Here is a 22,431-nt window from a genome sequence, read left to right as displayed (position 1 = left end):
GCCCTCTATTTTCTTTCGAAGCTCTTGACTTTGACACACGTTGTTGGAGCCAAACTGTAACAGCGTTCCGTAGAAACCTGTACATTTCTGGGGGTGAGGGGCGAGGGGAGGAGGGACGGAGATGGGGAATGGATTGCTTCCTTTTTGTACACAAGATCAAGAGGAAAGCTTCCAAAAAGGGCAGTTGGTCAGTCATCGGTCATATTGACCTCACCTTCATAGTTCATCTCTCACGTGGAAACTGAGAACTTTGCTCCAAATAGAATTGTGGAAACTCGCACGGCTGCCTTCTTCCCCGTTTGGCATGCTTGTGACCCAGCGGACATCTCCCCAAGACCCCTGACAGCAGCTAGTCTAGGTTGATTCTGTCATCTTATCGGTGTAGATCCAGTGTGACCAACTTTCATAACAAATTGTTCATAGTAAATAATCACCACATATGGATTTTCCAAGTGTTCCGTTAAAACCAGGATGTAGAGCACCAAAAGATCAGGATCATGGGAGGAGCACCCTCCTCCACCTTTACTAAGGCACAACCTGGCATTGTATGCAATTTAGTACTTCAGAGTAAAAACCTGCATGCCCAATGTTATGCAAAGCGATTCTAGCATGAAATAAATTTTGTATCATGGTTTCTGTATAGTCTAAAGCAGATTTGTTTTCCTGAAGCAGTCGGAGGTTTGCAGAGACACACTTCTGCATCTCGAATAAATATAGTATTTTCCCAACAGAAACAGAGGACAGTAGCTTGGCTTTGGTCTGATTCTAAAATTAGTGGGGTGGGGGGGAAGGATGATATTTTTGAAAAACACATGCTTGAGTTGAAAAAAATGCAACATCTCGAGCTTTCACTGCAGCTCACAACATTTCCTGGAAAGAGAGCAATGATGCTTTAGCTCAATGACCTCCCCTCCCTGGGCCCTGGCCCCCAATAATAAAAAACTGACTTTTGAGATGAAGCACGAATTTGGGTTTTTATTGCCTTCAGGCAGTGTCGTGATTCTGGTCTGGACCTCTGGTCCCCTGTGGCTGGGCTGGGGTAAACCTGGGCCCTGGCTGCTCTGGTCTCAAGGATCCACCTTCAGGTGCTTGTCCTCTCGCTGGGGGAAAGTCAGGCCCTAAGGAAGAAGTTGCCCTCTGCAGGTTGGTTGGGTAGGGTGGCCCCTTGGGCTGCAGATCCTGTTGGGTCAGGGGAGGGAGGCAGCTTTCAAAGGCACAGGGCTTATAAGTCCTAAGACCAGAACATCCTCTAGGGGGTTCACCTGACCAGGAAACTTCTCCATGAATCATGCCATACTGATAGGTCCTTGAATCGGGCCATGTTAGAGCTCCCAGCCCCTTATGCAGACCATGGTCACCTCACTTCTAAGGCCATTCTTGACTCTGATGAAGCCAGAGGTAGGGTTTGACTGTCAGATCTGGGTGCCCTACCCAGCAGCACCCTTGCCAGGCCAAGTCTGATGGATGCCCTCATCACATACCCCTCTCTCTGCCTGGAGGCATCTTGGGAGGGGTAAAGCCCTCTCCTAGGGATCTTGACTGCCTTGAGTTGTTCACTTGGTTTTGGTGGCAAAGTGGAGGTTTGGGGTTCCAATTCTTTTCTATCCATTAGAGACTTCAGGAATGCTCAGGTGGAAAGAGTCCATAATGGTCATGAGAGTCAACCTCTGAGCATTTTCCAGATGAGGAAATGAGGCCCAGAGAAGGGAGGGATCTGCCCAGGGCCACAGACAAGTGAGTGTCAGTCTCCCTCTGATTTTTGTCCCCTTGATGCCTCCCAGCATGGCCTGAGTCCATGATCAGATGGGCGGGTGGGAAGCTTCAAGTGTGTATCAAATTCTCATCTAACAGTTTTTCATCATCTCCAAGTATTGGCCTCAACTTCCTGATGCCCCATGCAGTCCAGGAAACAAGGGGTTGGGGTCAGTGGAGTAGTGAGTACGGTCAGGCCTCTGCTCAGGGCCTCTACCAGAGCTGCCACCACCATTCATAAGCATCAAGATGCACAAGCCAAGTAGCCTCTGCTGCTGCAGGGAGGGTAACGTCCACTCTACTTAGGGATCCACCAGCAAAGAAGTGCTGCTGGTGGACTCAAAGTGAGACTCAGCAAAAAGCTGTTAGGAATATGGATTTCCAGGGACACAGAAGCTAATGGGGCAATTAACATGTACTCAGCATCTACTACATGCGGGTGTCTTACACATGTTGTCTAATGACGCTCACAGTCACCTAACAGCCCCATTTTAGATGTGAAACAAGATGCAGAGAGGTAAAGTAATGGCCCAAAGCCACAGAGCCAATGTGTGATGAAGCCAGGGTTTTAACCCAGGTGGTCTGACTCCAGAGCTCAGGTTACAACTGTCTCAAGCTACTTAAGGCCTTCAGGGGCTGGCCATTAGGGGGTGGAAATGATAGGAACACTAGAGTGGCTGGTCCTGAATCCTAGGACCTCAGGACCTGACCTCCTGCCCTCCTTCATGAACTGCCGTGAATATGACAGAGGGGAGCCACTTCTGACCCTGCCCCAAGCCTCCCCGACACACAGCTGGCCAACTTCACTCTCCTGCTTAAACCCCATTGCCCTAAGATTGAAGTGTCAGCTCCTTCAACTAGCTGGCAAAGCCCACTGCCTCACCAGCCGCTCCTCCCTCCTCCCTCCGCACTGCAGTCACTCTGAAATTCTGAACTTGTAGCAGTTGCACGGACCTGTGCCCTCCCTCTATCACCCCCGCCCCCAACAGTTTCCCAACTAACTCCCTAACTCCCAGTTTCAGTTGATCACTAAGTCACTTCACCCAGAAGTGGTGGATGCCTGGTGCTGGTGAGAAGGCTTTAAGCCTGAGCCCTAGGCCTGGGTTCACCATTCCTAAGCACAATCTCACCCAAGGCTGATCTCATGGCCCTCACAACCCACCAGGGCCCAGGGTGGTGGGAGTGTCAAGGGATGATGGGGTACTTGTGATCAGGAGGGGAGGGTGAGTATGATAGGGAGGGAGACGTTCCATCAGCATCTGGTCTGTGCTCGACCTTCAACCATCACTCCAGGGGCCAGGCCAATGACCTGGGAGCACAGAGTGTGGCCTTCTCCCCTCTTTCACTTTCTTCCTTCTCACACAGGAGGAATATGAAGACTGATTCTTTTAGTTCATTGAAAAAAACTAGTTTTTAAAAATGAGTGAGTATCTTCTAAAATAGCCACAGCTCTTATGGCACATTAGCTTACCAGGTGAATGATGTTGTCATAAATTGACTGTCAAATGGTTATGATATTTGAAAAAGGGCTAAAAGTAGAGGATGAATAGTGACAAAGGGGATCAGAGAGTCCACTCATTTACCCTTCCCCCCACGGTGGGTGAGTTATACTGATGAATTCACTCATGGGCATTTATTGGGCACTTCCTCCATTCCAGGACCCCTCTTTGGTGAAGGGGTTCCCAAATTGACGAAGACCTGGTCTCTTGCTCTCAAACAGCTCACAGGCTATTAGGAATGAGGGGCTTGGACATCTGCAAAGTCTGATAATAGCCAATAGCAATCCGAGGGTGCAGAAAAAATCTGGGAGACATTGTCAACACCTCCTCACTCATTATCTGATGAGTGCTTTCAGATACTCATCAGACTCAGCCAGTGAAGGAGCGTGGAGAGAGCCCATCTGCCCAACACTGATGTCTGGAAAGGCAAAACTGGAGGAACTCAAGGTGATGGGATGGTCTATGATGTCTTCTAGTGCCAGCAGCCATTCATTCTTCCACATGTGGATTATCTGCCCCTGTCTGCTTCTAAGAAGGGTTTGACTCAGTTCTGAGAGTCTGAGGTTCTGCATCAAAGGGCTCAGGAGCTAATGCACCATCTGATCCTGTTTCAGGCTGGGAAGGAACCCTGAGACATTTCTTTTTGGTGCTCACAAGGAGGTCATGGGAGAGGCAATAGGACTCAGCAGCAGAGGCCTTGGGATTTTGGTTTCTTCCGAGGTAGGAGGGAGCTCTGAACTGGAACCTTGTGAGAGAGAATGCATTGGTTCTTTGTGAGTGGTAACCATGTAGGTAGTATGGGCCTGAGTGCTATCTGGTGTGGGATTGCTTTCCGGCCTGATACAGGCCTGTAGGACAGTGGGTGGCGGGCCAGTGACCTTGGGCTTGCTCCAATATGGGTCACCTCTGGGCCATCTGATTGCTCCATCTCTGTGGTTTGTTTGGTCACCTTGGCAAATCAAGCTCCGAGTGCATGGAGATATCCTTCCCATTCCTCAAGTTCTTGGAGACTGTACTGGCCTCTATTGGTCCTGAGAGGTGGGGAACCAAGGGATTTTCTGGCCAGGGCAGCCACATTTCTCTGGTGCAATATTGGGAGGATTCCATGCATGATGTTCAAGGTCAGCCTGTGGCTGTCAGTGGTCTCTGTGTTCAGGCCTGGGAAGCTCAAGATTGTCCTCATCCTCCTCGTCTGAGCTGAACTCACTCCTGGTCCCAGGGCTACTCTCCATCACACTCTTGTCTCACTCAAGAACTTAGCTGGGTCACTTCCCAATCAGGACCCTGGCCTGGTAGTGAGGTTTATGACCTTCAGATGGTCCCTTCCCCTCTTTTGGCCTCCATTTTCCCACATGAACAAATGAAAATGTTGAATAAAATCAGTGGTTTTTAAACTTTCTCAAGGACCTCTTGTCAAACGAAATGTTATGTGAAGCCCAATATAGAGAAAAACTAAAGCTGTTTGGAATAAGATGTGTGTGTGTGTGGGACAGGGGAACCTGTACCTCTATCTACCTGGCCTCCTTAACCCACAAGGTGGCCACTGAGTTCTCAGGAGACTCCCAGGACTCTAAAGAATGTAGCGTGACGGCCACTAGGCTGGATGGTCTTTCCAGGGCCTTTAACTTTGGTATCCTGGGATTTTGTAACTTGAAGCCACTGCAGCCCAGCCCTAACAGACTCATTCTGAGTCACAAGCAGGCAGTGTGGGATGGGCCACAGACCTGGGCTGCCTAGCTGGTGACACTGCCATATGGTTCTCCAGAGAAAGTCCATTCTCTGAGGTCCTCTGGCAAAAGGCTTGTTGCCAGTCACAGCAGAAAGAAAGGTCCTATGTCCCCCAGAGCCACAGGGAAGTCAGGGAATGGGGATCTAGCCTGGTCTCCATCTTACCTGAGGGCCCTCCTCCTGCACAGGCTAGGGCTTGGTGGGGCAGATGGTCAGGGGTCAGAGTCTTTGACGTTGCTATCCCTACAGACTTCCCTTCTCCTGCTGTGACCTGTCCCTCATCCGAAACAGTATATTTTAGCAATTATAGTTACACAAACAAGCTCCAGCATCCTGGCTGACTCAGATGAAGACAAATCTGAGAGTTTCGTCAGTTCTAGCCTCTCTTGTCTGTCCTAGGGTTTTCCTCTCCCGGGTCTTCCCAGAAGTCTTGACTCTTCCTCCACGTACACCTCTCTACTTCCCTCCACCCCTACTCCAGAACCTTCTCCCTCGCCCCCAGTCACCAAGATAAGAGATCTTTCCTATTTAAGTATCCAGTCATCTGATCAGGGTACCTCGATATCCTTGAACTAGAAAACCACGTGCTCAGGGCCTTAAAATAAAACTCCAGGGGGGGCTGCTCTAGGCATGGCCCAGGAACCCTCTGTTTTGCTGAATTGAAGGCTGCTGGGCCAAAATAATGAAGGACATAGAACTGGGTTTTCTATCTCCACCAGGCAGGGACAGGCTAGAGCCTTCCTACTGGTGTGTTAGCTTTCCATATCTTTAGTGAAGACCTAATCCCTCATTCTCCTCTACTGAGTAGAAAGCATGTCTGTCTCCTTGAGCCCCAGGCACTGGGCAAGCAGCCTGCCATCATTCTGGGTTATGGTCAGCCCACCCATCACTGCTTCCTGAGCCCTTCTTTGGCCAACCCCACAGCCCAACAAAGCAATTCTCTGGGAAGGCTTTTGGTGGGAAAAGCCACTTTATTAAAGATTCTCTATCACAGTCCCCCATTTCTGGACCAGTCAGATTGGCTTTGGGTTGAAGTTTCTGATTGTCTTTCCTTCCAGTTTGTCTCTTTGTCCATGGCTTCCTGAGATTCAGTGTCCTCGGTGGCATCTGGGGAAAGGTAGGTGACCTTGGGGTCCTGGACCAATGCAGGGTGAGCCGGTAGCTGGCAGAGGGCCAGGGAGTGGCCAGCCCCACAGCCCACAAGGAGTCCTGATGATGACAGCAGAGCCTGCACCGGCTTCGGGGCCCAGATGTTGGCTTCAGTGCCATCTCCGCACATGCCATGCTCATTCCAGCCCCAAGAGTAACACACTCCACCTGTGAAGGAGAGGGAAGACTGCTGTAGAATAGGTTTTGGATAATAGGGCTGAAAAATTCACCCTGAGGGTACAGGTATCATCATAAACCCCAGTTCACACAGGAAGACGCCAAAGCTTAAGGACACATGGTGGCATGCTCCCCATCTCTACTTTCCTCCCTTCCCCCGAGGGCGGCTGCCCTCCCACCCCCAAGGCATGCTTCCCATTCCCACAAAACCCACGACTGCTCATGTTCCAAGCGCAGCTTTCCTCCTTGGCCCTTCCCTACTGTCACCACCACATATAATCCATCACCAGACCTACTGACTCTGCCTCCAAAAACATCTCAAATCTTTCCCCACATTTCTCCATCTCCTCAGTCAGCTCCAGCCTGATCCAGGCCACCATTTCTCCTACCTGGACCATGCCAATAGCCAACTAACCAACCCAGCTGCTCACTCCATCCACCCTGATCTTCAAAGAGCATCAAGGCGATCTTCGACTACTGCAAATCTAATCACGTGTCACTCTGCGCCTAAAACCCTTCAGTGACTTTCCACGGTCTTTTAGGAGGTCTTCCCTTGGCCTGTGAGGTCTGAGTGATCTGGCTCCTGACTATCCTGTGGCCTTACTTGCACAACTCTTCCCCTTCTTCTTTGCATCTAGAACCCTGGCTTTCTTTCTGTTCCTTTCTGTTCCTTAAATATGTACAGTAAGGCCTTCCTATCTCTCAAAGCCTTCAGTTTACTGGGCTTCCAGACCTCTTCATGTTTTCCATTCCAGTTGTCGCTCAGAGGCCAGGGTCCCCGGCCACCCAATCCAAATAAGATTCTCATGACTGCCCGTGTATTCTTCCCTCAGGAGGACCTGGCACTCTGCAGTGAGGGATGATTTGTGTGGTGATGTGTTTACTGTCCCCTCTTCACTAGACTGCACTCTGTGGTGAGGGACGAAGCGTGTATAGTTTCTCCACTGCTGTATCTCTAGGACAGTGCCTGGTACACGGTTGGTGCTCAATAGGTGTTTGCCGAATAGATACAAGAATGAACAAATTCATACAGTCAGAAAGTGGCCAAGCCAACAGTCATGCCCAGGTAACTCCAACACCCCACCAATCATAACACGTCTTCCTAGGTTTTAGACACTGTCCTTGGGTCTAAACTCACTCATGTTTTTCTGTGGTTGTTTAAAAAAATCTTCTGGACGTAAAAATAATACATCTTCATAACAAAAGAAAAGAAAGGAAACAATGGACAATATGGATGTGTAAGGAAAAGCAAACTTGCAGAATCTTGCCCTTGCCCACTACTAGAAATATTTTGGATATCTCTTTCAACCCTTTAATTTGTGAAATTTATAAATATTTGTATATGTTTGTCCCGCTTTCTAACATTATAGCACAACTATTTCTCCATGGAATGTAAACTATTCAAAAAGTAAATTAAAATTAGTCAGGCATGGTGGCGCATGCCTGTAATCCCAGCTACTCAGGAGGCTGAGACAAGAGAATCGCTGGAAACTAGGAGGCAGAGGTTGCAGTGAGCCAAGATTGTGCCACTGCACTCTACCCCAGGTGACAGAGCGAGACTTTGTCTCAAAAACAAACAAACAAAAAAGTAAATTAAAAATAATTTTCTTCTCAATACGCATTAAAGAACAGAAAATAATTTAATAGAAAGATGCAGATCTCCACTCAGATTAAGAACATTAGCTAACATTTTGCCATATTTACTTCAACTCTTCTCTTAAAAAAAATCATAAAGATACAGTTTATGCCTCACCTCCTATTCTTGTCCCTCTATCCAACCCTCCTTCCCAGAAGTAACCACTATTTTGAAGTTGGTATACATCATTTGCATGGTTGTTTTCTATTTTTCTACATAGCTATATCCTTAAATATTGTGATCTTTTTAGTTTGTTTTAAAGACTTACACAAATAGAATCATTCACATATGCTTTTTTTTTTTTTTTTTTTTTTTGCAAGTTGCTCTTTACACTTATCATTGTTTTTGAAATTTATCTGAGCTGGTAGTTACAGATTTAGTTCAGTTATTTTCATTTTAACTGTGCATAGTATCCCGTTATATATAAATCGCATTTCACTTACCCATGTCCCTTTTGATGGATAGTTATTTAATAATATCATTGCTGCTGTTTTATTATACAACAATTGAAAATATATAATATTATGCAACAACAATACTAATATGGTTGCTATCATAGACAGTATTGCAATGAAAGTCTTTGAACCTGTCTCCTTGTACAAACTGGCATTTGTACAGGGCGATCCCTGGGAATGTGTGAGTCATGTATATATGGAAGCATGTGTACTTTTAGTAGGTATGGCCAAGTATCTCTCCAATGACTAGACATTTATATTCTCATCAACAACAGATATCAATTTGCTTCCCTATATCTTACCTTTAGACTCTTGCCATTCTCATGAGTACATTCAATTAGTTTGCATTTCCCTGACTACTAGTGAGATGGAGCAGTAGCGCTTTATGTTGATTATCCATTTAAGTTGCCTCTTCTGTGAATTGTCTACATACATTCTTTGTCTGTTTTGTTCTTTGGTTGTTTGCCTTTTCCTTATTGATTTGCAGGTATTCTCTGTGTATTATTTTGTTTTTCTGATTCTTTGTTGTTATGTGCATTGGAAGTATCTTCTTCCAGAAGTCTGTGGTGTATCTCTTTACTTTGTTTATGGTGTCTTTTGTTATACAAATTTATTTATAATGGCTGCCTAATTGCCTATTATGAAGATTAAACAATTTACTTAACCTGCATTCTATTATCAGATCCATAGATTGTTTCTAATTTGTCATTTTTTATATAGCATTGCTATGAACATCTTTATGCATGAGTCTTTGTCTGTCTCTAATTATTTTCTCAAATTAGATTATTAGAATGGGAATTCCTGGTCAAAGAGTATAGGCATTTTTGAGACGCCTGAGTACTGTTTTGAGTACTGCCAGAATACTTTTCAGAAAGGCTACTTGCATATAACTTCAGCAATCTGTGAGAGTCTCTGTCACTCCAGCATTGCAGGTACTTAATACTATTATAATGTTGAAAGATTTTCCTAATTTGTAGACAAAAAATGGTATCTCTTGTTTTAACATGTACTTTTTGGACTACCATTGAAATAGAAAAATAATTCTAATGTTTATCAGATATTTATATTTCCTCCTTTGTGTACTATCTGCTTCATATCTTTTTCCTGGTTAGTACAGAAGAGTTTAAGTACTTAGGCCCAAGAGCCAGATGGACTGCATTCAAATCCCAGCTTCGCCACTTATTAGTTGTGCCGCTTCAGGCAAGTTACTTAGCTTTTCTATATCTCAGTTCTCTCGTCTGTTAAATGGGGACAGTAACACCTTATTAGAGTTGTTTACAAGGGTTAAATGAGTAAGCAGAGTATATGCAAAATAGTCAGAATGGTGCCTGTCACACAGTACTACAGAAATGTTTGTAATCGTTGTTGTTACCTATTAAGAGCTTTGTTGTTTAAAAGACTTTGATTTTAAGAATATAAGTTCTTTCTCTGCTATATTTAGCATTACTATTTTTTTCTCAGTTTGACTTAAAATTTTGTTTTCAGTCTTTTGATAAGTGTATGGGTCTACGCAGTAAAAACTTCTTTTTGATATGTCAATGATTTGAATTTTTAAATCTTCTTTACATTTAACTCATTATCCATTGAAAACTTGTTTTGCAGACCACTCTATCAAGAGGGTGGCTGACTGGGCCCCAGGATTACCCTTCCCTTCCCGTTGCCTTAGTAGGAAGGCAATCACTGGCCAAAAGTTTGGGTTTAGGGAAACACAGATGTCTGCCTGTTTGGCCCACAAACGCGGAAGCGCATACAGAGAGGATGAACCCCAGGCCACATCTCCTACAGTTAAGCAGGAGTTCCAGCCAGGTTGAGCTGAGGCACGAGATAGGGAGAGTGGAAGAGGCTTGGTACCTTTGGGCCTAGTTCGGCACCTGGTATGGGCTTTGTGCCCGGCCCTGGTGAGTGGCACCAGCTGACCGTCAGCAGGGATGGGGGTGGGAGGAAGGCAGAGCTGACCTACCAGCAGGACACAGCACAGTGGGAAGCTGGCAGGTCCCTCTCCTCCAGCCAAAAGGAACGCACTCTGAGGAAGCTTCGCCTGGGACCGGGGTAGCCAAAGGCCTAGAGCCAGGATTTTCATGCCCACTGGGTCGAGCAGCCTGGTAAAGGCCCAGTAATATCCCCCCACAGTACTTCCAAAGAAAGCTTGACTTTGGGTTAGGTGCTCTGTGTACTTCATCTCATTTAATTCTAACAACCATGTGAGGCAGCCACAATTTACTGATTATTCTCATTTTACAGAGAATAAAACAGAGGCTCTAGAATCCAGGCAGGATGGCCCCAGAATCTGTGCTAAAGTCTGCATGTTCTATCCCAGGGCTTGCCAAGATTATTCTATAAAGGGCAGATAGGACATATTTTAGGTTTGTGGGCCATGTTAGGTCTCTGTCATGTATTCTTTTTGATAACCCTTTAAAAACCATTCTTAGCTTGCAGCATCACACAAAATGAGGCTACAAGTCAAATCTGGTCATAGTTTGCCAACCCCTGCTGTACACATATTACAGACTATGGCCTACGGACTCTGCTATTCTGTCCTGGGTCCCACTTTACCACACAACCGTGTGATAATGGTACGTAGGTCCCCACTGACTTCACAGGGTTGCCAGGAGGAGGAGCAATGCCCCAGTACCATGCCCGACACAGTGACAGTTCAAACCCATGTGGAAAGCAGACCATGGGAAGAGAAGGAAAAGGCAAGGGCCACACCAGTGGCAAACAGCACAGAGGAGATGGAGGGGCAGCAGCAGATGAGAAGGTCTAGAGTAGAATGATAGGAAGTTTGGGGTTTCCAGACACTTTAAACAAGCCTATAGAAAAAAAAAAAAGCCAGGATGCTGAACTCAGAAAGCAAAGGATTGGTTATCCCCTTAACAGAAGGACTTGCAGCAGGACATCTTTCAGTAATAAGCTCCTCTAGCATTTTAGAATAGGTTTCATTCACCCCTTAACCTCACTTAGGGCCACCTTTTCAGGGGCACAATGAAGCTGGCAAGGCCCTCCAGACGCAGCAAGATGCTACTGTGCAGGCTGTTCTCACACAGAAGTAAGAGGAAGGAGAGTGGCCCACAGAAAGCCTCTCCCTAAGCTACATGGAACATGGAATGTCCAGTTTTCAAAACAGGTAAGTTAGAGGATGATTCCTGGCTTTACAGAGGGCTCTCTGCAGTGTGCTTGGCGCTTGTCATGTCCTCGAAGACACTGGAATCCCACCTGGTTTACTGGTCCCGGGGCACATGGCTGAGCCTTGGGTGGAGAGCCCCGTATTTACAGAGGGATTCCCTAGGCCCTTGGAATTCAGGCCCCCTGCTCACAGGGCTCAATCTAGGCTGTGACGAGTGATGGAGCTCACAGCCCACCACACTTGTGTCAGCCTAAGAGCCCTGCAAGCAACGGAACCTCGGGTCTGGCAGGGTCCCTGGCACAAGCTGGACACAATACTCAAATCTGTTCGGGTCTGTGGCACCTGCCTGAGCTTCTTGGCAACTAAGTCCTCACAGGGCCGTATGGTGCTGGGACTGCAGCCCAGTGCTAGGAAGGGGGCAGCATTTCTGCTGGAGGACCTTGCCAAGGAGGAATAAACATCTGAGCATGTGTACAGAGCCTCCTGGTTGTCTCCTGAACCACAGAATCAAGACATTTCCCAACCTTTCTTGCAGCTAGGTGTGATCATGAGGGTCAAGCTGAAATGTTCTGTAACTGCTTATGGGACTTTTCCTTAAAAGACAGGTGGCATACGCTCTTTGCTCCTCCTTCTTTGTCCCTCCTTCATCCTGTCACTGGGAACGTGGATGTGATAGCTGGAGTTGTAGCCACTACCTCTGACCATGAGGATGAGGGCTGCAACCTAGGGATGGTGCTTCTCAGTTTCATAAAAATGTCACCTTAATTTCCACAGCAACCCTCGGAGGTATTACTACTTCCATTTCACAGATGAAGAACCAGGCTCAAGAGGTAAAATAACTTTCTACAGTCACACAGCTATTCTAGTCAGGACTAGAATCCAGGACTCCCAAATCTCAGGCTCCTTCGCTAGTTCCAAAGCATGTGAAAATGGTAACAGAATCATTGAATACTTGGTATATGCCAGACCCTGTGATAAGCACTTTGCAAGTATTCATTCACTGAATCCTCACAACAAACCTATGAAGTGCCATCTAATATTATCCCCATTTTGCAGAGAGATGACGTGAACCGTGCAAGGTAACAAGAGGCAGAGCTGGATTCGAACCCAGACAGTTTGGCTCCAGGCCCTCTTCTACTTAATATTATACTGTTCTCTCTGGCAAAAACACTGCTTCTCAGGTAGTTAAGAAAAGGTACAGAGTAATAGGCCACCTATGGGAACACAGGAAGTAATGGAAGGCAACTGCAGCTGGCGAGAGAAAGACACTATGCAGAGGAGCAGAAATTCCCCTGAGCCCTGTGGGCACTGGGGCTGAAGCCCTGCCCCCTTCTGCATCTGCTGGGCAGTGGGAAGAGGAGGGAGAGATGGGCACAAGAAATTAGGTAGCTAATGGTCCATGTTGTCTCCTCCTGTCCAAGAGCACGCATAGGCCTAGACCAACAGTCAGGACTGCTCTTCTGTACTACCAGGCTGATGGAGAGGAGGGGTGAGGTTTGAGCGCCCTCATAGAGAGGAGGGCCCTGGATTCTGGTAGATGTCAGGAAGGATGGGGTGGGCCTTGGAGCAGGGTAAGTTTGGGAGACACTTCCAAGTGTTTAGCCACCCAAGCTCATAGGGATCTCATCCTTTTGGCAGCAACTGGTGGAATGGTCCCTAGGGTCCTGCTGTGAGGAATGGGGAATGAGGAATCCCAGAAGTGGGACCTCCTGAAGTGCTTTGGGTCTAGATGGCAATAGCAGGATGGAAAAAGGGGATCAGGTCCTCACCTCCCTTGCCCAGACAATTGCAACTGCTACTTTATCCTTTACGCTGAGGCAGCTGGTGTAAAGGAGAAATCAGGCAGAAACGCAGTCTGGACTAGGTCCTCCCATGGAAAATTTTCTGTCTCCACAGCACCTATGAGACCAAGTCCAGGCCCCTTAGCTGGCTCCCAAGGCCCCTCGGTAGTCTGTTCATCTTGGCATGATCACTCCTATTCCCAACTCAGTGTTCCAGCCCCACAGGCTTGCTGTCGGCTCCCTGAATTCACCCAGGCTGTTCACATTGCCATGCTCTTGCCCAACCTGAGTCCATTTATTTCATCATGTGGGTGCCTTTTCTGGTTTAGGACTTGTGCTGCACACAAGACCCAGAGAAGAGGAAAATTCAGTTTGTGCCCTCAGGGTCCCCATCCACTGAGGAAGACAGCCGTGGGAAAAGACAATTATGGGAAATGATGGCATGTGTACACAAGGGAGCATGGACAGTGGTGTTTACTGTAGCACCATTTGCAACTGCAAAAGACCGGGGGGCCCCAAGAATATTCATCAATAGAAGATTATTTCAAAAAGCCAGAGCCCCCTTCAGACCAGGGTCCTTATATATTAAAACTTCTTTTTAACATAAAGTTATGTAAAGCCCCTATATATTTTTATATGTACAAATCAAACTGAGAACAGTCTCTGAGGAAGAGAGGGGGAAATGGGGGAAGGGTGACCCTCATTTTCTGTTTTGTTCAAATATTTTAAAAAACAATAACACAGATGATGACTTAAAAAATAATAATATTTCTAAGGGACAGAGGGGTAGCATAGAGGAGAGGATGACCTAGGAGACACTGACCCAGGAGGCCATGCAGAGAACGGCCATGAGAATGGCTATGAGGATGGTGGTCCTATTGGGCCGGGCGGAGGACACAGGCGCTGTCAGTGTTGGGCCCTGCTATGGTTTGAGTGTGTCCCCAAAAGCACAGGTGTTGGAAACTTAATCCCCAGTGCAACAGTGTTGAGAACTGGGGCCTTTAAGAGAGAATTAGGTCATGGGGACTCTGCCTTCATGAATGGATGAATGCTGCCACTGTGGGAATGGGCTAATTATGGTGGAGTTTGGTCTCTTTTTCTCTCTGTCTTGAATGTTTGCTTGCCCTTTTGCCATGTTACGATGCAGCAAGAAGGTCTTCCCCAGATGTGGCCCTGTGATCTTGGACTTCCCAGCCTCCAGAACCATTTATTGAGCTAAATAAACCTCTTTCTTTATAAATTACCCAGTCTGTGGTATTCTGTTATAGCAGCAAAACATGGACTAAGACAGGCCCTTTCAGGAATTAGTCCATCCATCACTCCCCAGGGCCAAGGATACCCTCGAGGCAGGAACTGAGGCAGCAGGAAGAAGCTATTCCAGAATCAAGAAGTGGGGCTGTTCACCCACAGAATTACTCTGGGGATGTTTTGGGTTTGTGGCCCACATTGCTTCAGAGAAGGCTGTATGTGGGAAAGCACACAGGCCTAGGGTCCCCTTCTCACCAAGATCCACAGCAGCCCTGAGAATGAGGTAAGAGGAACAGATGGAGGGGTGAGGGTTGGAGGCAAGGAGGCCAGCAAGGAGGCTGTGGCTGTCCACCAGGTAAGAAAAGGGGAGGGCCTGTGGAAAGAGGGTTTTGGGAAGGTAATGTGCAAAATACAGCCAGGATCTGGCCACATCTTACCGGCCCCATCACCCCTCAAGGGCTGCCCAACTGGTCTCTCTGCTGCCTCTGTTTCCCTGTATGTTCTATTCTCCACACAGCAACTTGAGTGATTGTGTTAAAACCTATGTCAGACAAAGCACTGCATTGTTTAGAATCCTTCAGGGGCTTCTCCTCTTACTCAGAATAAACAACAGCTGGTCTCCAGCTCCTTCTCTGACATCACGTTCTATCATGATCCACTCTGTTAACATCACCATAGGGACACTGACTTTCTTACTGTACCTCAAACACTACTTGCCTCAGGACCTTTGCACTTGTTGTTCCTGCTATCTGGAGTGCTCTTGGCCCTGATAGCTACAGGTTCACTCCTTCATGTTGTTCAGGTATTTGTTAAAGTCCCACCTTATTTGAGAGGCCTTCTCTGATAACTCTACATGAAATAGCAGTCTACCCTTACTCCTGTCTCTATCTCTTCATCTGCTTTATTTTTCTTCATTTTTTTACAGTTTATTTATTTTATTATCTCTCTCTCCTAACCAAACACAACCTCTTTGAGAGTGGGTACTCTGTTTTGTTTGCTGCTATATCCCAGTACCTGAAACAGTGCTTGGCATATGTTAGCGCTCAATGCTGTTGTGTGAATGGAAGGACAAATGAATGAATGGCTAGTGAGAGAATGGAGCTGCTTGTTCTCTCTTACGGGCCAAAAGAGAACCCATGGATGTGGGAAGAAGCAGCCATGGGCATGGCGATTGTAGCTCGCTATCAGGAAGAACACTGCAATGACTGGAAGACTGCTCTGGAACATAGCTGGTGCTCTGTCAGAGGTCCTGAGCTCCCAGGGCAGTCCCACAGTGGGCAGAGGCTGGGCTGAGACAAACCAAAAGTCCTTCCAATCCTGGAGAACTTGTGTGGTGGTGTGAGTGGACATGGAAGTGTATAAGAAAGAGAAGGAAGGTGGACACAGAAGAGTAGAGTGGGCAGATACACGCTCCCCAGGCTGGCTCCTTCAAACCAGACAAAAGAAAGGCCTTGGTTCAAGTGATAAATAAGTGTGTCGAATTAATGGGTTCTAAGCTGCAAGGCTAGGATTGCTCTGGAACTTCTTCTAGAACCCCATTGCTCAAAAGGTTACCCAGTTCTCTCTGTCAATCACTTTCCCTTTACATAGGAGGAAATTGAGGCCCACAGTGGGGCAATGCCATGGCAAAGGTCCCCACTGGTCTACCTCCCTGCTGCTCTCAACCATCCCCTGGCATCACTGCAGGCACCTCATCTGACAGCAGCCCAGTGAGGCAGGTGTTGGATCAACATTGCATGGAAGAGAAAACTGCATTTGGGTGCGGTTCAGAAACAGCCAAGCTGGGACAGGCAGAGGCCAGCCCTCCTTACCCCCAGCCCCAGGAGTAGAAGGCTGCTGAGGCTGCTGTGGACGCATTTCCTCAGTCACCTGCAGTGAGAGCGTGCTGTGGCACGTTGGCTCCAGTGGGTGACTATTCTTAGATCTAGGGAGCTATGATGACGGATTTAGAACTTACAAGGTGGAAACATGTTGGCCTGTTTTATAAACAACTGAAATCCTCCCTACAGACTGTCTTTCTGAATTCTGTGTTCTCTCAGAACTGCTGGCTTTCTGGGCTTATTGGCCGCTTTGGGAGAGGGGGCAGAGAGAGAAACTAACCCTCTTGAGGGCCTACTATGATCACATATGGCGTTATGGGCTTTTGTATCACCCATCTCATTGAACAGCTCTGGAAAGAAGGTATTTTGGTCACGCTCTGTGGATGAGGAAACAGGCTGGGAGAGGTCCAGAAGCAAGCACACCCTGTGACGTGGTATAAGAACGAGGCTGTGGACCAGCAGGTCTGCTGTGGAGCCTGGTGCTGCCAAAAGAAAAGTGGCCCTGGCAGATGGACCAGTAAGGGCATGCACACAGCACCGTCAGATTTGAATCCCTTCAGGTGTTGCTCTCCTGTCCTCTTAAGATTTCTTCACTCCTGGTGATACCTCCTCCCTCTGTATGACCTGGTAGCTTGTCTCCATGGCATACCAGGGCCCCCTCAGCAGGTTCTCAGTCATCATCATCCCTCTAGAAGTATGGTGCCCAGAGCTGGCTGAGGTCCAGAGATGAAGAGCCCACCAAGATGCACACACAGTCCCCGAGGCTCCACCTCTGTTAGCTTAGCCTGAGGCCACATTTGCTGCTTTGAAGGCCAAGTCCACTTCCCCTTGCTGAACCTACGGGCCTGTATATACTCCTAAATAGTTTCTGGAGGACCTGTTCTCCTATCTTTCACCTGGCCTGCCCGCATGCTGGTGTTTTAGACCTGGCTGGAACTTTCAGGTTGTTTCCATTAAAAGTCATCTTATTAAATGAACATGCCAATCTCCGAGGGGCACTAGCAGAGGGGTGGAGGAACGGATGCCACTCTGGGCCCAGGAGCAGCTGCACTGTTGCCATTTCTGAAGCCTGGTCACCACCAGAGCCTCCTTACATTGCTCTCCTCAAGCCTGTTTGGGAATCACCAGTGTGCAGAAGAGGAAGCTAGGGAATTAGGGGAATAGTGGAGGTGGTAGTAACAAGGTCTGCTCTGGAATCCAGTGGCAAGTCCAGAAGAATCCACATGCAGGAAGATTAGGGTACTAGAGTTCACATGGGGACAGATGACACAAACCTGAGACAGAATTCTCCCTAGAGGTTCCAATCACTGAATAAATATTATACCTACTTAGTATCTGGTCTGTGTCTGGTGCTATGCCCAATTCAGTTCAATTCATTTTGTACACATCAACTAGGCTCCCACAAAGCCCAAGTGCTGGGTTGGAGAGCTGAGCATCCATCCCACAGTGACAGTGCAGGGAGATGAGGTCCTGGAAAGATTTGCTGAGAAAGACCAGAGAGTGGCTAATTCCTGAGACGGATCAAACCCCCAAGGGAAGAGAGTCTCTTATTTATCATTTTTTTTTCTAAACAGCAAAATTTTATTAAACTTTATGTCAATAAACATTATTACAGTACAAAATAGGAAAAAACTAATGGGTTAATACTTTTAATACATATTAATCAATTTTTTTTCCTTTTAAATAGGCTATTTTTTAAGAGAAAATATAGGTTCATAATAAAATTAAGCAGAAAGTATGGACAGTTCCCATAATACTTCCTGCCTCTACTTACTTCACAGCCTTCCCCACCAACATCCTGCACCACTGACACACCATTAGTGCTCAAAGTGGGTGGTTTACATTATGGATGATCTTGGTATTGTACATTTTACGGGTTTTGACAAATGAATAATGACATGGATCCACCTAATTATAATGTCATACTGAATAGTTTTGCTGCCCTAAAAATCCTCTGTGTTTTGCCTACTTATTTATCTTTTCATCTGCCAGAGTTGCAGAATAAATGAGTGGATGAATAGTTATAGAGTGCCTATAATATTCAAGCAGTTGCAGAGAATACAGCACCAAACAACACACAAGGTCCCTGTCCTCAAGGGGCTTACACTCTAATGGGGGAAACAACAAGCAAGTAGGCATACAAGTCAACAGAATGCAGCTAGTAATAACAGTTATACAAAAAAATAGTGATACAATTTAGAAGGGCAGGTAGTCGGGAAGTCCTCCCCAATTATGTGGCCCCTGAGTTGTGACCTGAAGGACAAGAAGGAGCCAGCCATACCTGTGGGAAGAACTTGGCAGGCAGAAGAAATGACAATACAAAGGCTGGAAGAAGGAAGGCGTTTTGCCAGTTGCAGATATAGCAAGGAGGATGACTACGTGTGTCTGGGGCCAAGTAAGCCAAGGAGGAGGCAGGCCTTAAAATTTAAGGGGAAGCAGAGCCTTGAGATGCCAGGTGAAGAGTTAGAAGTTTGAGAATGCTGAGAAGCTAGGGAAGGATTTAAGCAGGGAATGACAAATTCTGATTTACATTTGAAAAGGCTGCTCTCTGAAGGCTGGATTACAAAGGCAAAATGTAGGGAGCAGATTTAGGAGGCTACTGCATTGCAGAGGACCAGGTAGTGCATGAAGGTGGCTCGAAGTAGGCTGGTAGCAGTGGGGACAGAGAAAAATGGATAGATTTATAAACTGTTTTGGAGATAGGATTTCTAGGACCTGCTGATAGATTATACAAACAGAGAGATAGGAATTAAAACTGATTCCTTGAGCAATGAGTGGATGGTAGTGCCATTTATGAAGCTGAGGAGGCCTGAAGGATAGGCTTGGGGGAGAAAATCAAGAGTTCTGTTTTGGACATTTTAAGATGTAAGTGCCTATTAGACATGAATGAATGAATGTATTCCCCAAATACAGACCTCTGGTGAGCCTAAGAGATGATAAACCTGAGACCTGGGAAACCGTGTGAATGACAAATGGTAGGAGCTACCAGGTGAGCAGCGGGCAGCTCAAGAGGTAACACTGTGCTTATGGTTCAATGGGGCCTAATTTGGTGCCTTTATCACTCTAAATTATAGCTTCTGTTTTTGTTTTTTCTTGAATGAAGTGCGTGACTGGGATGCATACATACTACATGGGCTAATAAATATAAATTGCCTTTGTGAATGTCCCTACTTCATAAAAAAACACATAATATTTGAAAGGAAAATTACCATTTCAGATAATTATAACCACCGGCCCAAGTTCTCCTACTGGTCCCATTGGAAGTAGCATTCTTCTCTAACCCTGGTGAGCTGCCAGGACTGCTGGGCTGGGAAATCCAGGCACAGAGCTCCTCTCTCAAAGCAGGGTGTCAGCAGGAGCAGTGGCATTCCCAGAGGATGCAGTGTTTGCATGAGACCCTGCAGCCAGACTCTCTTTGGGACGTCTAATTCCCAGGTAGTAGGAGGCCACCCAAAAATGAGGCAGCCCTGAAAGACCCTTAAGCATTGGTTCTAAGAATAAATATACAAATGAAGATAAGGAAGCCTGGTGAGTTCCACTGGGCTCCCTCCCTACAAGACTATACATGTCTCCACCTGGGACTATTCAGCCTCCTGTGGGCTCAGCCCCAAGTGGCAGATTCCCCTCCCAGACAAGGGGGCTAGAAACTTTGAGGCTGAGGCGAGGCACATTTGTCTCAGAGTGTGAACCGTTCAATGGCATTCTAGCTCAGAAGAAAATCCCAAGCCTAGACCTTAGCCTATAAGGTCCTATACCATCTGGTCCCAGCTACCTCTCTGATGCCCATTGCTGCCACTCTCATCCTCACCTCTTCTAATCCACTCGTCTTCAGCCACACTGGTCTCCTTGCTCTTCCTCCAACTGGCCAGTCATGCTTCCAGCTTTAGCCTTTGCGCCAGCTGTTCCCTCTGCCTGGAACCCTCCACCCCAGATAACCATAAGGCTCCCTCCCTCCCTCCCTTCAACCAGGGCATCATTCAAATGGCACTTTCTTAGAGGGCCTTCCCTGATCACCCAATTTCATCCTTCCATCTCTTTACACTGCTTAATTTTCCTTCCCAGCACTAATACCCTATCATATACTTTTGTTTGTCTGTTTCTCCACCAGAATGAAAAGCTCTATGAGAGCAAACATTTCATTTTATTCAACTGCTGTATTTCCAGCACTTAGAAAAGGTATGGGTATATAAAAGGTGCTCAATAAATATTTATTTTAGCAATGAACAGCTGTCACTTGCCCCCGGAGGGGCTCATTCCCTTGAGGGGAACCCAAATCAAAGTGCTGGGCAGAGCATCCACTGGGATCATCAATCCGAAGCAACTGCTATATTGTGTGTGCACACCCACACATGTGGCAGGGCAGTTAGGGTAGCCCATGCTGAAGGCATTTTGTAGGGCAGCTGCAGCCTCAGTTATGGAGGAAGGGCGTTATTAGAGCTAGGGGTTGAACAGACCACCTCCAGCTCTAGGATCAACCCTGTCCTGGCAGGCGTAGCCTAGCCTAGTCCATCCCAGCTCTTCAAATGAGCACCCATCCATCTGCCTGTAGGCTGACCCTCTGCCTCCTGAAATGAAGGAAAGCCAGCTGGGCAGTACATATCTCAAGTTCTCACCCAGTGGGTCAGAGAACTGGGAAAGAGTTGTTGCTGCTCAGTACTTTTGGAGCCAGACAGGCCTGGATTTGATCTTGCCTCTGCCACCTACTGTATATACCTAATTCTTGGTTTCTTCATCTATAAATAAGGACAATCATCTTTTCCTTGCCTTTTTCTAAACGAACATGTAAAGTGCCCAGCACAGACTCCATCACGTGACACATGCTCACTGGACACTTGTTCCCTTCCCCATCTTCCCCTCTGCTGCTGGGATTGCCCACACCTCCTGCCCAGGATCTACTTCTCAGCCTTCCTCGATCTGGTCTACCTTGAGGCTAGCTATTAGTAAATCTGGGAAAATCGTCCAATACAGGGGCACAGGGAAAAATTGTGTCATCCCTTCTCCTTCTTCCCATCTCCATGGACCCCTTGCATGGAACAAGTAGGTAACATTTCATACAAGTTCTAGCTGAGGGTTCAGATTAGTGTTTGTCTGAAGCGTCCCGACAGGCACAAGCCACTAAGCATTGCTATGGAAACCATTTTGTTATTCTCTGCTGTGTCATTTGTTTTCTGGCACAGTTGCAGTTGTGGTACAGGGGAAAGGCAGTGGATAAGGTACCCAAGGATCAGAAACCTAGTGGGGCCTGTGTTCCTACAGGATTGTATGACCAAGGCTAATTCCTACTTCTCCTTGGGTCTTGCAATCTCCAACTCTGAGGTAGAACACTATTTTTCAAATAGTGGCCCGATGACCATCTCAACAATCAGAGTCCTGATGCCCATCCTATACCAACTGTCAGAATCTCCCTCAGAGCTCTGACGCACAACAGAGTTTGATAACACTGCTGTAGGAGTTAGACTCGCTAAATTGTTTTCAATCTCCCAGTGCACAAAACAGGCAGCACTGAAGTTATGCTGACTGGAGCAGGGATGAAAGGCTCAGAGCCCTATCCACTCAGCCTCCCACTACTCCCAACTGGCTCCATGGAATCCTACAGCTTCCCAGAGCACAGTCTGGTAACCACTGGACAAAATGATTTCTAGAGGCTTCCCTAGAAGAGGAGTCAGCATTCATTCAATCATTCGTTTATTCACAAATATTTATTAGGTGCCTTCCTTCTTTATACCAAGTATTTGTTTGAAGTCAGTAGCTCCACTATTACTTAATCTCTCTTGGGCTCAGATTTCTCCTTTGCAAAATGGAAACATAGTATTTGTTTTCCCTACTTTACTGGACTCTTCTAACAATCAAATAATCATAAGACCACCTATGAAAAAGTTGTTTGTTACCTGGAAGAGACTCTGCAAATGCCAACAACTATTATCATTACTGCCATTAGTGGTATATCTAACGATCTCAAGTCTATAGAACTAAGTTAAGTCCTCAGAGGCCTCAATGGACTGTTACTCTCCTACTCTCTGTACCTAAACTTCCAGAAGGTGTTGCAGGGTTTGGAGAACCAT

The 22,431-nt window shown here is 46.8% G+C and overlaps 1 protein-coding gene across 3 annotated transcripts in view; it reads right to left on the bottom strand.

Annotated features, from left to right (window-relative positions):
* Positions 1-5,930: 5,930 nt before the first annotated feature.
* SERGEF (secretion regulating guanine nucleotide exchange factor) overlaps positions 5,931-22,431 on the bottom strand; it is a 234,558-nt gene continuing 218,057 nt past the window's right edge. The window contains exon 11 of one of the 3 annotated variants that reach the window (XM_033208195.1): positions 5,931-6,296. In XM_033208195.1, the coding sequence (XP_033064086.1) occupies positions 5,968-6,296 (329 nt within the window). In that variant the 3' untranslated portion in view covers positions 5,931-5,967. The remainder of the gene's footprint in view (positions 6,297-22,431) is intronic. The other 2 variants (XR_004436276.1, XM_033208197.1) reach the window with 2 other exon arrangements.

This window comes from Trachypithecus francoisi, unplaced genomic scaffold (genome assembly GCF_009764315.1).
Source record: "Trachypithecus francoisi isolate TF-2019V2 unplaced genomic scaffold, Tfra_2.0 Lachesis_group8, whole genome shotgun sequence".
Lineage (NCBI taxonomy): Eukaryota > Metazoa > Chordata > Mammalia > Primates > Cercopithecidae > Trachypithecus > Trachypithecus francoisi.
Note: the sequence above shows the minus strand (reverse complement) of the source record. Positions and strands in the feature narration are given on the sequence as shown.